This window comes from Protomyctophum parallelum, assembly GCF_964188405.1.
Source record: "Protomyctophum parallelum genome assembly, chromosome: 23".
NCBI lineage: Eukaryota > Metazoa > Chordata > Actinopteri > Myctophiformes > Myctophidae > Protomyctophum > Protomyctophum parallelum.
Genome location: NC_139715.1, coordinates 12310459 through 12324983, shown reverse-complemented (window position 1 = coordinate 12324983; position 14525 = coordinate 12310459). Strand labels below are relative to the sequence as shown.

Genomic DNA, 14525 nt, shown 5'->3' with positions numbered 1-14525 from the left:
AATAACATTCAACTGCGACACCGCAGCAGATGTGCCTAAAAGAAATCCCCTCGTGTGCCACATTGTTTATGCTCCAAATGTGCCTCATGCGACTCCTCGACACACTCGCCAATGATTATAATAAAAAAACAAATGAAGCGGAAAGAAAAAGGGAAACAAAGTGTCCTGCCCCTCCAGCCCCCTCGGGAACACCCTTTTTTTTCGGGTTTTCATTTTTTTCGGGAGGGGGGGAATTAAAAAACTTCAGTGCACTGTGCCTACACATGTTGCGACCGCAAGTCGCAACATGTGTAGGCACAATGCAAGGAATAAATGCATTCGCCATGTATCCGAAGGAAGTCTGATCCAATCATTTTTAGATTTCTCCAGTTTAATCCTGAGTTTAAGTTTTGTTGTGTTCAAGATCTGATTTTAGGCATGTTTAAGCCTCCAGGAAAATCCGTGTTGAGGTTCTTAATCCACTGTTTTTCATTAAAACGTCTTTGTCCTACTGTCCAGTTGGGATTGTGTTGAAGTCCAGCGCATTTTAGAGCTTCAATGCCGTGAGCCATGAAATGTTGCACAAACCTTGTGGTTGTCTTTTTTCCATTGTTAATATTGTATCTGTGTTGTCCCAGCCTTGTACCTATTATTTTACCCGTTTCTCCGACATATTGTAAACCACATTTTTCACATGTGATTAAGTAAATGCAGTTGCTGGTTCTGGCTGTTATTTGTTGTTTCATCTCTAACACGTGTTTTGTAGTTCTATTTTTGACTAATTGTTTGGGTTTGAAGTATTCTGGTCCCTGGCGTGCTGGTGTGTTGATTTCTTTTAGCTTGCTGTGTACTAGATCATCTTTAAGGTTTTTGTTTTTTCTGTAGGCCGATATAATTTTATAATCTTTTAGAAGATCATCCGTTCGGTTCTCAAAATTCCTTTTTATTCTGTTGTTGGCTAGTGTGCTCTGTGTTGAATAACTGGTTATCAGGGCCAATTTAGGGCCTGGATCCCGTACTCTTATTTCTAAGAAGGTACTTTGAGCTTTCCGGAGGAATGTCCTAGTGTATCCTCTTAGTCTGAGGGCCTTAAATAGTGTTTTACAAGCTATTTTAAAATCACTTCTTTGCGTGCAAATCCTATGGAATCTTAGTAGTTGTGATTTGACTATCCCTGTGTAGGAGTGTGCCGGGTGGAATGACGTTTTGTGTAATAGGGCGTGGGTGTCTGTTTCCCATTTGTGTTAAAGTTTGGGCCCTTGAAGATTGTTACATCAAGAAAGTCAATCCTTTCAGTGTGTGTCACAAATTTTATCGTTATGGATCTATGATGGCTATTTAGAACATCAATAAATTCCTGGAATTCTTCTTTGCTATGTTCCCATATTCCAAATATATCATCCAGAAACCTATAGTAATGTGTCGGTTAAAGTCTGCATTTTTCTAGTGCTGTCTGCTCACATATGCTCATGTAAATGTTTGCATAAGATGGTGCAATCCCATGGCCGTCCCTTTGATTTGTAAATAAAACTTGTTGTTACTATAATAGCTTTAATTTTGTCCACAAAATCGTAAGTGTCTTTTATAAAACTGGGGTGTTTTATCGACAGTGGGTTCAGGAAATATTCAATAAACTCTGCTGTCTGATAAGTCTCACTGCCACAGTCCGACACAATTGGTCTCCCGGGTGGGGGGTGGGGGGGGGTTCAGGTTGCTTTCCACGTCTGTGAGTGATTATCTAATTGTATTATACGTTTTGCTTATTCTGGCTGAATCAGTCAAGTGATTTTATTATTTTTTATTTATATATATATCTCCTCCTTTGGAGATGGAAATCGAGAGCATTCACACACATGGATAATGTACAGTGGCAGTGTTCACTGTGTTCAGGTGACTCAGTGACCTTGTGGTTAGAGTGTCCGCCCTGAAACCGCTTCGATCCCCGACCGGGTTCATACCAAAGACTGTAAAAATGGGACCCAATGCCTCCCTGCTTGGCACGCAGCATCAATGTGTTGGAATATTTGTCACAAACATTGATGACAAAGGTGAAGACGCAAATTGTGATTGGCCAGAATGTGATGATGTATGATGACGATTGACGAATGACAGATGATGAAAACGCCCCAGGGGGTGATTTCTATTTATCCCATTTTGGGGCGGGAACCCCTTTTGGTGTATTTTTAAGCATTACAGTATATGTTATACTTTAGTTATTGAAAAATAGCAGATGTACAAGCTCACGAGCTTGTAGATCTGCAATTTTTTGAAGAAATCGTGAAAATGTGGAGCAAATCTTTGAATATATATTCTTACACAGTGAACGTTTTTAACTCAAATCTTTGCTTCCCTGGTCCCTGGAACAACTTATTTCCAGATGGGGGTCGGCCGCCAAATACATATAATTTTTGGGGGTCCTTGACATGAAATAGTTTGAGAACCACTGACATAGTAACATGGGTTTTTCAGAAAACTGTCAGGATTTAGAAGACATTTGTCGAATTGTTCCCAGGTCAAAATAAACATAAACAATAAACATGGCATTAACATAACTGAATATTCTCAGATTCATGAATTGTTTATGCACATATAGGCTAGGAATAATAAAATAGGTGGCGGCGAGGCACAAAAATAAAATCTAAATGCACATATAATAACACATCTTAGCCTATGCAGAGCAGGTTATATGATCATATTATGAACAAATACTTGGCTGTTGGCAATGAACTGCAATGTTCCAATTATTCATGTGTCCTTGTACACTTGACACTTAAGGCTAATTTATATTTTGCCACATGACTGCTCGGCAGAAATAACCGATTTGTCTTTTTTTTCCCGCCGAGCAACACTGCCTTTCAGCTAAGTATAAATTGCCATTAGGGCTTATATGAATTAGGGGGGCGGCGGGGGGTGGGGGGGGGGGGCTTAATCTAATTTTGTTCATAACACGAGATTGTCAATTGTGCAACATAATACGCTCAATAGGCCACTGTGGTTAGAAAGCCACCAGTGTCATTCAAATCCTCGAGCGCCCCGACAGCGCTATCAATGTAATATGCGCGTCGGTTTGGTCTCCGAATGAGAAGCGGGCCGAAACCCAAGCTGAGCGCGATGATAACGGAACAGAATCCCCTCTGCTGAGAGTTGCAGCGGGCTGATAATGAATTAACCCATTCTGAACGGCAAACCCCTTTTGGTGTTTTAAACATTCTGTTCTACTTCATAGCTATCAGCAGATCTACAAGCTTGTATAGAGTGCCGCGATATGAGCTTGTATAGGTCTGCTATTTTCTTTTTTATCGTGAAAGTGTGGCGCAAATCTTTGAATATATATATTTGTTGTTCTAAGCGAACATTTTTAACTCAAATCTTTGCTTCTGGGGGGTATACAGATAATTAGATAATTAGATAATTCTGGGCTTCCTTGACATGGAAAATGTTTGAGAACCACTGACATAGAAACATTGGGTTTTTCTGAAAACATTTTGTAGAATCGAACTTAGGTCTAAATGAATTAATTTATAGCTCTGTCGTACACCGTTGCCGCGCGCCAGAAAACCGCCCCGATACGCAAAGCTCGCGACTCGCAGCTATTTTTGGAGGCGTGCGACACCGTCGCGGCACGGAAGTCTAACTCAGGCTTTAATGCTGGCTGTGTGCACTGTGAATGCCTTTTGTTTGCAGCCTATTTTGTGTCCAGCTGTAATGGGGTTGCCATCAAACCCCCCGTGCGTTACACTCGCAGTGTGTGTGTGTGTGTGTGTGTGTGTGTGTGTGTGTGTGTGTGTGTGTGTGTGTGTGTGTGTGCGCGCGTGTTGTGGTTCAGGACATTTTATGAATTATCCATGGAGACGAATGCATGCATGGAGATTTGCTCCATAAATCCACAGGCTTGCTGCTGGCTAATGTTTTTCAAATGGGGTGACACTGCAATCACATTTAGCTATTATCTGGCTCGAAGATGGAAGGGCTTACACTGTACACCGACATCCATGAATGGATGTGGACAGAAATGTATGCATATACTATACTGTAGGCCTACAGGTATGTGCGTGCGTGTGTGCGTGCGTGCGAGCGAGCGAGAATAGACAAAAGGAATTAGAAATGTGTGTTTCGTCAATCTCCACCGGGGAGGCCTGCCTTATACCCCCCCGCTCCTTTGGCCTGACTGGGGGGCATGATGAGATGACACTGTTTTGGGGTTGTGTGTACGTTTGTGAATGAATGAATGAAACATAAGGATTATAAAAACCATTGCGTCGTTACCGTGCGACCAGAGTGACAGGTTGTATCTAAAGAAGGAGTGCAAAAAAAAGGAAGGAAGTCAAAGAAGTATAGGCCAGTGTGAACATTGGACAGCGCAGCATTACAAGTGGCCATGTCACTATACACAAACTGTATAGCCTCAACCTGCTAATGCTAACAGGTTTAACCCATTTAGACCCGAGGACGGTTCTACAAGTGTCTTCTAAATCCTGACAGTTTTCTGAAACACCCTATGTTTCTATATTAGTGGTTCCCCCCCCCCCCCCCCCCCCCCCCCCCAGAAGCAAAGATTTGAGTTAAAAACTCATTCTGAAAGAATATATATTCAAAGATTTGGGCCACATTTTCACGATTTTTCAAAAATAGCAGACCCACAAGCTCGTAGCGCGGCACATGAGCTTGTAGATCTGCTATTTTTCAATAGCTAAAGTATAACATAATGCTTTAAAACACCAAAAGGGGTTCACGCCCAGAATGGTTTAATGAGGCCCCGGCAGCAGCCTGCGGCACCAAATCCGCCGGCACAAACAACAAAACCAAAACAAGACTATATTCTACATAACGGCTGCCGAAATGCTGTCCCCGGAGTGGGAGCTGAGGTAGTGTAATGTTGTCTGTGTCCCGGCAACATTTTTATAATGACCTCCCGGGAGACGCAAAGCCCTGGGGCACCACAAAGTCTTGAACCGGGGCCGGGCCCTGGGGATATAATGCTGTATAGTCTGTGTAAGATATGGAAGCCGTGCTGCATGAGTCTAGGTACAGTGGTGGTGTTCTCAGTGACCAAACTCTGGTTGTTACTGTTACGAGCAAGCATGTGATTAACGGCAGCCTAACGCACGGTAGCATAGTGTGCTCATTTAGCTCTGAGAGTGTAAACACTGTCTGTCTGTCTGTCTGTCTGTCTGTCTGTCTGTCTCGCACGCCCGCCCGCCCGCACGCAATAACTCACACAGTCACAACTTCACTTGATATATCTGTCACACACAAATGCATTGAAACAGATGTGCAGCACATTCAAACATGCATGTGAGTGCATGTGCATGTGCATGTGCATGTGCATGTGCATGTGCATGTGCATGTGCATGTGCATGTGCATGTGCATGTGCATGTGCATGTGCATGTGCATGTGCATGTGCATATACACGTGCACACACACACACACACACACACACACACACAATCCTCTGCTTCCTAAGCTGTCGAGTTCAAAGGTCAGGGCTGCCGTGACTGATTAATGTGGTAAACATGGCTGACATCTATGGCCCGCGTGCCGATGCGTGCGCACGTGAGTGCATGGACCATGTCTATGATCGACACACTCCTTTTAAGTGGCAAGCACTCTACATATTTATCTACTCAATGCGCGTACTCGAGCGTGTATGCGTGTGTGTGTGTGTACGCAGTGCGCGGCGTGTGCATGTGTGTGTCTGAGTGTCTGTCTGAGTGTGTGACAGAGGCAGACAGACAAAGAGAGAGAGAGAGAGACCTTCACAACCAAGAATAACGTTTTTCCATTTCCTCGAAAAGTAACAGTTTTGTTTACATACAAGGTTTCCACTCCTCTACAGCGACGACGTGTATATAATCTAACTTCCCTCTGCAGCATGGCAGCACTACCGCTCTTCTATCACACAGAGTGCTCTCATCCATGACAGTGTCACTCTCTTAAGTCCTGCGGGTACAGTAAACTCCCCGGGATAAGTCCTCGGGATAATTCGTCGCCAAACCGCCGAGTTACTCTAATTCTCCGGTCAAAGGGTCACGCCGCGCTGCGCTCATGAGCTCTGCTGTGTATATGCCAACCGCAAACATGAACCCATTTAGGCCTGAAGTCGAAATGAAAAAAAATAAGTCTTCTAAAATCGTGACAGTTTTCTGAAAAGCCCTCATGTTTCTATATCAGTGGTGCTCAATATTTCATGTCAAGGACCCCTTGATGCCTGAAGAAGGTCAGTAGACCGAAAGCTTGCTAAATAAATACGTTGATTGTGCGCGGATCTGAGTGTGCGGAGCTTCCCTTTATTTTTTCTCATGTTCCCTTTGTGGCTCCAGCACCTCTCTTAAGTTTTTTCAGCGGATGAGCGGTGGTTCTTTTTTCCATTTATGTCAAGGACCCCAAAGATTATATGTAATTGGCCCGCCGACCACCATCTGAAAATATGTTGTTCCAATGACCCGTTCCAACGCCACATTTTCACGATATATATATATATATATATATGAATATAGCAGATTGGGTGTCGCGCTACTATTTTTTAATACTGTAGCTAAAGTATAACATAATGGTTAAAAACTCTTAAACCCCAGGGGGGGAAATCAAAAACATCGGAGTTGGAACCGGAGACCAATTGGGTCGCCATTTACCCGCTGAGAGCTGTTCATGAGGTGGACAGCCTCTGGCCTCTATGTTTTTATTACACAATCAACTGATTGTTCCCGACCACTTTACAATACATGACGGCCCAATCCAATGGCTGCCGTGTTGAAAGTGGTCGTGGTGGGTGGCCGGGGCGCGGCGCAGACACTAGTCTTGATGATTTTCAAGTGCGCCCCCCTCCCCCCCCCCCCCCCCCCTGAAAAAGGCCAGGGGAGGAGGGGGGGGGGGAAACACTGGGCGAAGACATTTATGGCTTATGTAGACGAGTACAGTACATGTGCTGAACAGAAGTCCAGAAGGCTATCTCCCTTGGCCAGCTGGGAGCTCTTTTGGCAGAGCAGCAGTAGTAGTAGTCACGGACTACCCCTTTAGCAACCCCCCGCCGCGCGCGCATGCATCACTGAGTCATCCCCTGTACCACTTCTTGTCGCCTGTTGTTTATAAGATATACTAGTAGTTATAATTTGTTACTTTCTTGTTCACTTGCTATGCATGTACTGTGTATGTCGTTGCTGGCAGGCAGAACACTCTTATCCCATAAGACATGGTGTAACTTTTTGTGGGTTTTTTTTTTTTTTTACCACAGCATCACACGACAGCGTCATAAGTAGGAGATCCGCAAGGTCGAAACATGGCGCGAACGACGCATTCTGAGCTTGTAAATCTGCTATACTTTTGCTGTTTCTTTTTTTTTTTTAATGATTTGAATCCTGAAAAGTAACAGTTTTGGACATTTTGGACATTTGGACGTTTTGGTTTCCACCCGACAGCGAAAATATATTTAGACATATCCGTTTGCGTATCTATCCACAAATGTTCAATTTACTGTAGATCGTATGTTGTTTCAGTTTAGGTTTTTCCTGGTATCCTACTGTAGAGTTAAAAACATTCGCTCTGAAAGAATATATATTCAAAGATTTGCACCACATTTTCACATTTTTCAAAAATTGCAGACCTACAAGCTCATAGTGCCACGCTATGAGCTTGTAGATCTGCTTTTTTTTATAATAGCTAAAGTATAACATAATGCTTAAAACACCAAAAAACGGTTCCCACCAGAATGGGTTAAGACAACAGCATCCACTAAAAGCTCTATATACAACAGCTAATTGGAATGTACAAAAGCTCAAAATATGCCAAAAAATTTGGAATTCATTTTTTGAAAGAACTATTTCCGGACGGCGGTCTGCTTGCCAAATACATATTTATTTGGGGGTCCTTGACAGAGAACCACTGATGTATTGACCCAAGTTAGAGAAGCAGAGAATGTAAATCAATACATTTGATTTAATATCTGCAAAGGATGATTTGATACACGCAAGATAAACACTTTTAAAATGCTATTCGCGCAGCATAATTATTATTTACTATTATAATATTGTATTACTATTATTCAATTTCATTATTTCCTTATATGGGTGTATGGTTTTCAGTGTTGCAAACATACTAAAAAGCTAGTGTGTATGATTGAGCTCCTTTAGACCCCTTAAATAATATCAGGCTACTACACAGACGACCACTGGGTGGCACTGTTTTGCTGTGGTGCTGGCTTCCATCCATGAACCACATCACTACTGCCCTTCAGATGGTACTCTCACTGAAGAGGCATTGTCCTGATATAACATGACATAATATGTATATGTAACCAGTGTTGTTTTCCTCGACTGATACTATGACAAAAAGTGTCCGTCGACTACCTTTTTTCACTGATGAAAACTAAGCTATGATGACTAAAACTATAAGACTAAATGTACTGACATTTTCGTCAACAAATAAAAACTAGACTAAAATGTTAGGAAGGGACCCAGTAGAGAAGAGATCCAGTGTAAGTCAATTTACACTTTATTGAAAATAGCAGATCTAGAAGCTTGTAGATCGGCTATTTACAGAAAGTACAAAATGAGCCATTACGACACCATCAAGGTCCGCCAAAATACATTTTAGTCGACTAAATCAACTGTAGAATTAGTCGACTTATGACATTTAGTCGACTAAAACACTAAAACATTTCAGATGACTAAAATGTGACTAAAACTAAATGAAGTTTTATTCCAAAGAAGACTATGACTAAAATCTAAATTTGCTGCCAAAAAAGAACAGGTGTTGAAGTCCAGCCTGGCACATAAAACATAATACAGAGAGCTCAATTTCTAAATACCAAACAATCAATTTAGTTAATTTTTTGTTTTTTGTTTTTTACTAAGAATTGAACAGTGGTTTTCATCTATAGACCTGATCTATTTCGTCTATACCAGGGCCAGGCAACCTTAGGCATGGGTGCCAACATTGGCACAGGGGAGGGATCACTGGCACACTGGCATAAGTGTGAGACAGAGATGTTCTTTCTTTACATTCCAAAAAAGTTCAGCCAGTTCAAGTTAAGTCCACTCACATCTACAAATGACATCCTGCACATAATTGTACATTTAAAATCCTAACTCATGAGTCATGACTGAGGATGGGAAATAGGTGGGTTATTGCTCTGAGTTTAATGATCATTACATCCTGATGTGAAAGAAAATATTTCTAAGGTTATGTGTATCCTATGGACAATCGAAATCAGTTGGGAATAATGTGGTGTCATATATGGCACACTGACTATCACGAAAATGAAAACATGGCACTTAGCCCATTCTGAACGGGCACCCATTTTGGTGTCAGCATCATGTTATGCTTTAGCTATTGAAAAATAGCAGATCTACAAGCTCGTATCGCGCCACTCGGTGGCGCGATACGAGCTTGTAGGTCTGCTATTTTTGAAAAATCGAAGAGCGACTGACATTTTTAGAATCTGATCTCAGGTCAGAATGGGTTCATCAGGACCAGTGGGTGTCCGACGGAAACCTCGTATGAATCTGATCTCAGGTCAGAATGGGTTAATGTGAAAAGGGTTGCAGACCCCTGGTCGATACGTCTCTATGTCTATGTGCTCACTCGCCTCATGGTGTAGAGCAGGGTCCCGTCATCCTTCAGCCTCAGCAGCTTGTTGGGCGTGGTCATGTTGTGGGCGATGGACTTCTTGCCGTTGAGGAAGAAGGTGTCGGGCGTCCAGATGTTGCTGGCCAGCAGGTTGTTGAGCGGCAGCATCTCCATGGGGCCCTTGAAGCACAGCCGCTCGTCCTTCCAGCTCTGGCGGAAGAACACGTCGATGGTGTACTCCTGGAACCAAGAGCACCCCGTGTCCATTTTTCTTTTCTTTAAAAAAAAAAACCCATTTAAACCCGAGGACGATTCTATAAAAGTCGTCTAAATCGTGACGGTTTTCTGAAAAACCCATGTTTCTATATGTCTGTCGTTCTCAAGCATTTTCACGTCAACGGTCAAGGACCCCCAAAAATATATGTATCTAAAAATATGTTTATTCCAGGGACCCCCCCAGAAGCAAAGATTTGAGTTAAAGAAAGAATATATATATATATTCAAAGATTTTTCAAGACCTATACAAACTTGTAGATCTGCTATTTTTCAATAGCTAAAGTGTAACATAATGCTTGAAACACCAAAAGGGGTCCCTGCCCAGAATGGGTTAAGATATTTTTTGGCTTTATTGATAGGTTGAAAGTAGACCTACAGGAAATGGAGAGAGAGGGGGGGGGGGACACACGCGGCAAAGGCCGTCGGGATTGGGACTGGGAGTCGAACCCACGGCACGCCGTCAGGCTGGCTCAGCAGCTTAGGTGCCCAGACGGTTGAGCTAACCGTACCAGGCCACCAGTGACGATTTTGTGTGACTGTGTGTTATCTTACACGCTCTCAAGAGTTAAATTATTATCTGTAATTACTTCGTGCTTAATTCAAGAGTTAAAGATCTAATAGGCCTACTAAGGGTCCATTTGGTTACCAACTACTCCATCATGTAGCTGGGGACCCACCTCAGAGCCAGCGCCAACATTAGCCAACGCCTATTGCACAACACAAAAAGGCATCAAACGTAGCAGATGTGCAATGTAGATCTGCTGGCTTTTGAATTTGAAAAGTAACAATGTTTTCGATTTGTTTATTTACCTGATTTCTCTCTCTCTCTCTCTCTCTCTCTCTCTCTTTCTCTCTCTCTCTCTAAGAAAAAGGCTTGTTGAGCTGCTTCCAATTACTTGCTGTTACCAATTATACTAATTAAGGCTCTATTCTTTTCGGGTCAAACAGAGTCAGGGTGCTGATAATTGTGCATATCGGCTCGACAGAAAGACTGTGCTACACTGCCAATCATTTACCTCTGAAATCAGAAGTTGAGGATTTTAAAATGGGGTATAATGTTGGAAAGGTTATTTTTCAGTTTAGAGGAAAAAATAAATAGGATATTATTAGATTACACAAGATTTGTGCTGGCCATTCCGCCATCCTTCCATCCATGCTTTTTCTAAACAGCCTATAAGATTGCGTTCGATCTTTCTGATGCGCTGATGCAGAAATCCATCACAGGCGTCCCACGTCTCCACCACCACCACGCGCAAATATCGACTGGCTCCAAGGCTAAGAAATGAAGGCGCCAATGGCAACGCAAATGCAACGACGAACCCCTTAGACTAATGACACTGTTAGTGCTAGTAAGCCTGACACGCTTTTATGAGCCACAGAGTGGTCAGCTGCTATCAATCAATCAATCACATCTGTATAACCTTTTCAAGGGAATTATAAGCCGTGAATATTAGTATGGCATGTGTCATATATCATTTTGTGTAAGACATTAATGATAGAAGTAATGTAATGTGTTTTCCTATTGTGACGGAACCGGATATTTCTGTAAAGTGCGGCGTTGGCACACAACATTTTTTTTTTTAGCTGTACCTTGTACTGTTTACATGTACCAGTGTTGTTTTTGGCAGCAATTTTTGATTTTAGTTTTAGTCATAGTCTCTAGAATGTTTTAGTTTTAGTCTAGTTTTAGTCAACCATAGTCGCATAAATGTACAGGTGATGTGTTTTGGCGGACCTTGATGGCTAATTTTACACTTGCTGAAAATAGCTGATCTACAACCTCACAATGTGTCGCAGTGTAAACTGACTTATACTGGATCTCTTGTCACTAGTCACTTCCTAACATTTTAGTCTAGTTTTTCTTTGTTGACGAAATTGTCAATACATTCAGTCTTAGTTTTAGTCATCATAGCTTAATTCTCATTTAGTTTCCAGGGTAGTTGACGGACATTTTTCGTCTTAGTTTTAGTCGACGAAAACAACTCGTTGTTCCGGGGGAGTCCCTGGAACAACATATTTTCAGATGGGGGTTTGCGGCCAAATATATATAATTCTGGGGGTACTTGACATGAAATAAGTTGAGAACCACTGACATAGAAACTTAGGGTTTTCAGAAAACTGTTAAAATGTAGAAGATATTTGTAGAATCGATGGTAGGTCTACTGGGTTAAAAAGGTCAGAAAGGTAGAAATAGACAGATAATCTGCATACTGTACACTTATACTGTATGTCGGTTTGTTCACTGTTGAGTGAAAAAAACAATGTTGCACATTAAGCTTCATCTGGAAACTCTCCTTGGGGTTGCCGACCCTCAGTTTGGGAACATTGTCCCAGGAGACTGCTCTACCCACTGAGCTATACGGTCGACTGCAAACTGTAGCACTCTATTCCCATCGCAGTAAAAAGAGCTATCTTGCAAGTGAGGCTCGCTCTCTCTCTCTCTGTCTCTCAATCACGTTTTTATGGATATGTCAGCATTGCAACACCGAATACCGTAATTCTTTCAATCTGTTGACAGTGAAGGGCAAGTGAAATTGTGTTCTTGTCAAAATGTTGTTTTAAAAAATGATCGCTTAAAACCCTTTTTGGGACGGGAATCCGTTTAGTGTTTTAAGCATTATTTTGTACTTTAGCGGTTGAAAAATAGCAGATCTACAAGCTTGTAGGTCTGCTATTTTTGAAAAATCGTGAAAATGTGCCTCAAATCTTTGAAGAGTGAACATTTTAACTCAAATCTTTGCTGCTTGCAAATCTTTGGTCCCGGAACAACATATTTTCAGATGGGGGTCGGCGGCCAATGTCATATATATTTGGGGTCCTTGACATGAATATGTTTGCGAACCGAACATAGAAACATGGGTTTTTCAGAAAACTGTCATGATTTGTTTTAAATGCCAGGTCTAAATGGGTTAAAAGGTCCCCACACTCCCAGAAATGCCAGCCCCTGAGCCCTTCGTGTTATTCACTGCTGTTGTACTCACCATCTCTGTGTCAGACACTGGCCCGAAACTTGTGACAAAGATGTTCGTCTTGATCTCTGTGACGTTCTCTGCAGAAGCAACAGGGTTGAGGGGACACTATGGTGAGTCATACCGAAAAGGAACGGAGAGAAAGCAAACATTTTCGTGAACAGAATTTCCACACTGCCTGTGGGGGCCAACAGGGAATTACTATACGTATTCGTGTCACACCTTGCAATTCCAATGTGTCGGCTGTACTGTACGTCGTACAGTATGTCTGAAAGACAATATTTGTATTTATTCGTTCTGTCATTCCCACCAGCAATGTCACGAAAATCAGCTGCCACGCTCATGCTCACAGTGGAGCAGCGAGCGCCACTGACTGGCGAATGACAGCCCCAGTGTTTTGTGCTCGTATGTATTTATAGACTTTCTTGTCAAGAGGTAGCAACGGTTACCAGGATGAGGCAAGCACACTTTAGCCATGACACGTCAGACATTTACACTGACAAAACAGGGCCCATTGTCTCCTCATTACGGGAAAGAGAGTACACTGAAGTGAAAAGACAGGAGGAAAAACATGTCCATGGCCACAACACAAATAAAAGTGGCAAAGTGATTGGACAAGGCGGTGTATGGTGGTGGAAAATTACCCACAGAGAAAAGGAGAAAGAGAGAGAGGGGAGAGAGAGAGAGAGGGGGGGGGGAGAGAGAGAGAGAGAGAGAGAGAGAGAGAGAGAGAGATGAGAGAGAGAGAGAGAGAGAGAGAGAGAGAGAGAGAGAGAGAGAGAGCGAGAGGGGAGGGGAGAGAGAGAGAGAGAAGAAAATCAAACTGGGTAAAAGAAAAAGAAAAAAAATGCATTATTTTCAATAGCTTCTTTGAAAATGCAAGTCTCCGTCTCTGAATGGAAAAGTGCTGGGCTCTCAAGGTTGACAGTCAGAGAGCACTGTGTGCAAAGACATCTTCTGTACATGTGCGGCGTTAGGGTTTTGCACCGAGAGAGGCGAGAGGGCTCCATCGATTTACCGATTCTTTCCACGGCATCGCACAAGAAACGGATGAACCCATCAGTGGTTTGCAAGGGGAGACAGCGGCCCTGACACGTGTTCGCCTCACATTACAGTCACAGTTGACATGGAAGGAATCCGCACTCGCCACTTTTTCTACAGCTTGTATCTGTCAAGACTTTGACCATTAACCGCCAATCAGCGCGTGAAATCGCCGGAGTAAAAGGTGGCCTTTCCACGGCTGTACAGCAGGGGGCCTGGGAAGGAAGGTTAAGGGTCACGTGCGTGCTGCAATCGCTGGCCGTGGCGGGCAATATAGCTTTTAAAAACGTCAGAAACGCCGACGTACTTAAAACCATTAAGACCCAAGGCCGATTCTATACACTATTCTTTTTTTTTAAAGATATTTTTTTGCGGCTTACGCCTTTTATTGATTTTTGAAGGGACAGACAGTAGGCTGACAGGAAACGGGAGAGAGATGGGGGGATGACATGCAGTAAAGGCCGTGTCGGGTCCGGGAGTCGAACCCGCGGCACACTGCGACTGGATTACCAGTCCGGTGCCCAGACCGTTACGCTACGGCCTGGGCCTCTATACACTATTCTAATCCTTCTAAACCATGTGGTTCTCAAAAGGACCCCCAAAATGATGTACTGTATTGTTTTCACGCCATGCAGGGACCCCAGAAGAGAAGATTTGTGTTAAAATATAATCCATATTATTCAAACCTTTTAACC

The 14525-nt window shown here is 42.8% G+C and overlaps 2 protein-coding genes across 2 annotated transcripts in view; one reads left to right on the top strand and one right to left on the bottom strand.

The window, feature by feature from the left end:
• The window catches only part of LOC310854421 (gamma-aminobutyric acid receptor subunit beta-3-like), a gene marked incomplete at both ends in the record, with an annotated part of 123562 nt that overhangs the window by 22804 nt on the left and 86233 nt on the right, over window positions 1-14525 (top strand). The window lies entirely within an intron of this gene.
• gabra5 (gamma-aminobutyric acid type A receptor subunit alpha5) overlaps window positions 1-14525 on the bottom strand; it is a 54558-nt gene that overhangs the window by 36681 nt on the left and 3352 nt on the right. The window contains exons 3-4 of the mRNA XM_083759061.1: window positions 12802-12869; window positions 9564-9784 (exon numbers count right to left, since the gene is read on the bottom strand). Coding sequence (XP_083615187.1) covers window positions 9564-9784; window positions 12802-12869 — 289 coding nt within the window. The remainder of the gene's footprint in view (window positions 1-9563; window positions 9785-12801; window positions 12870-14525) is intronic.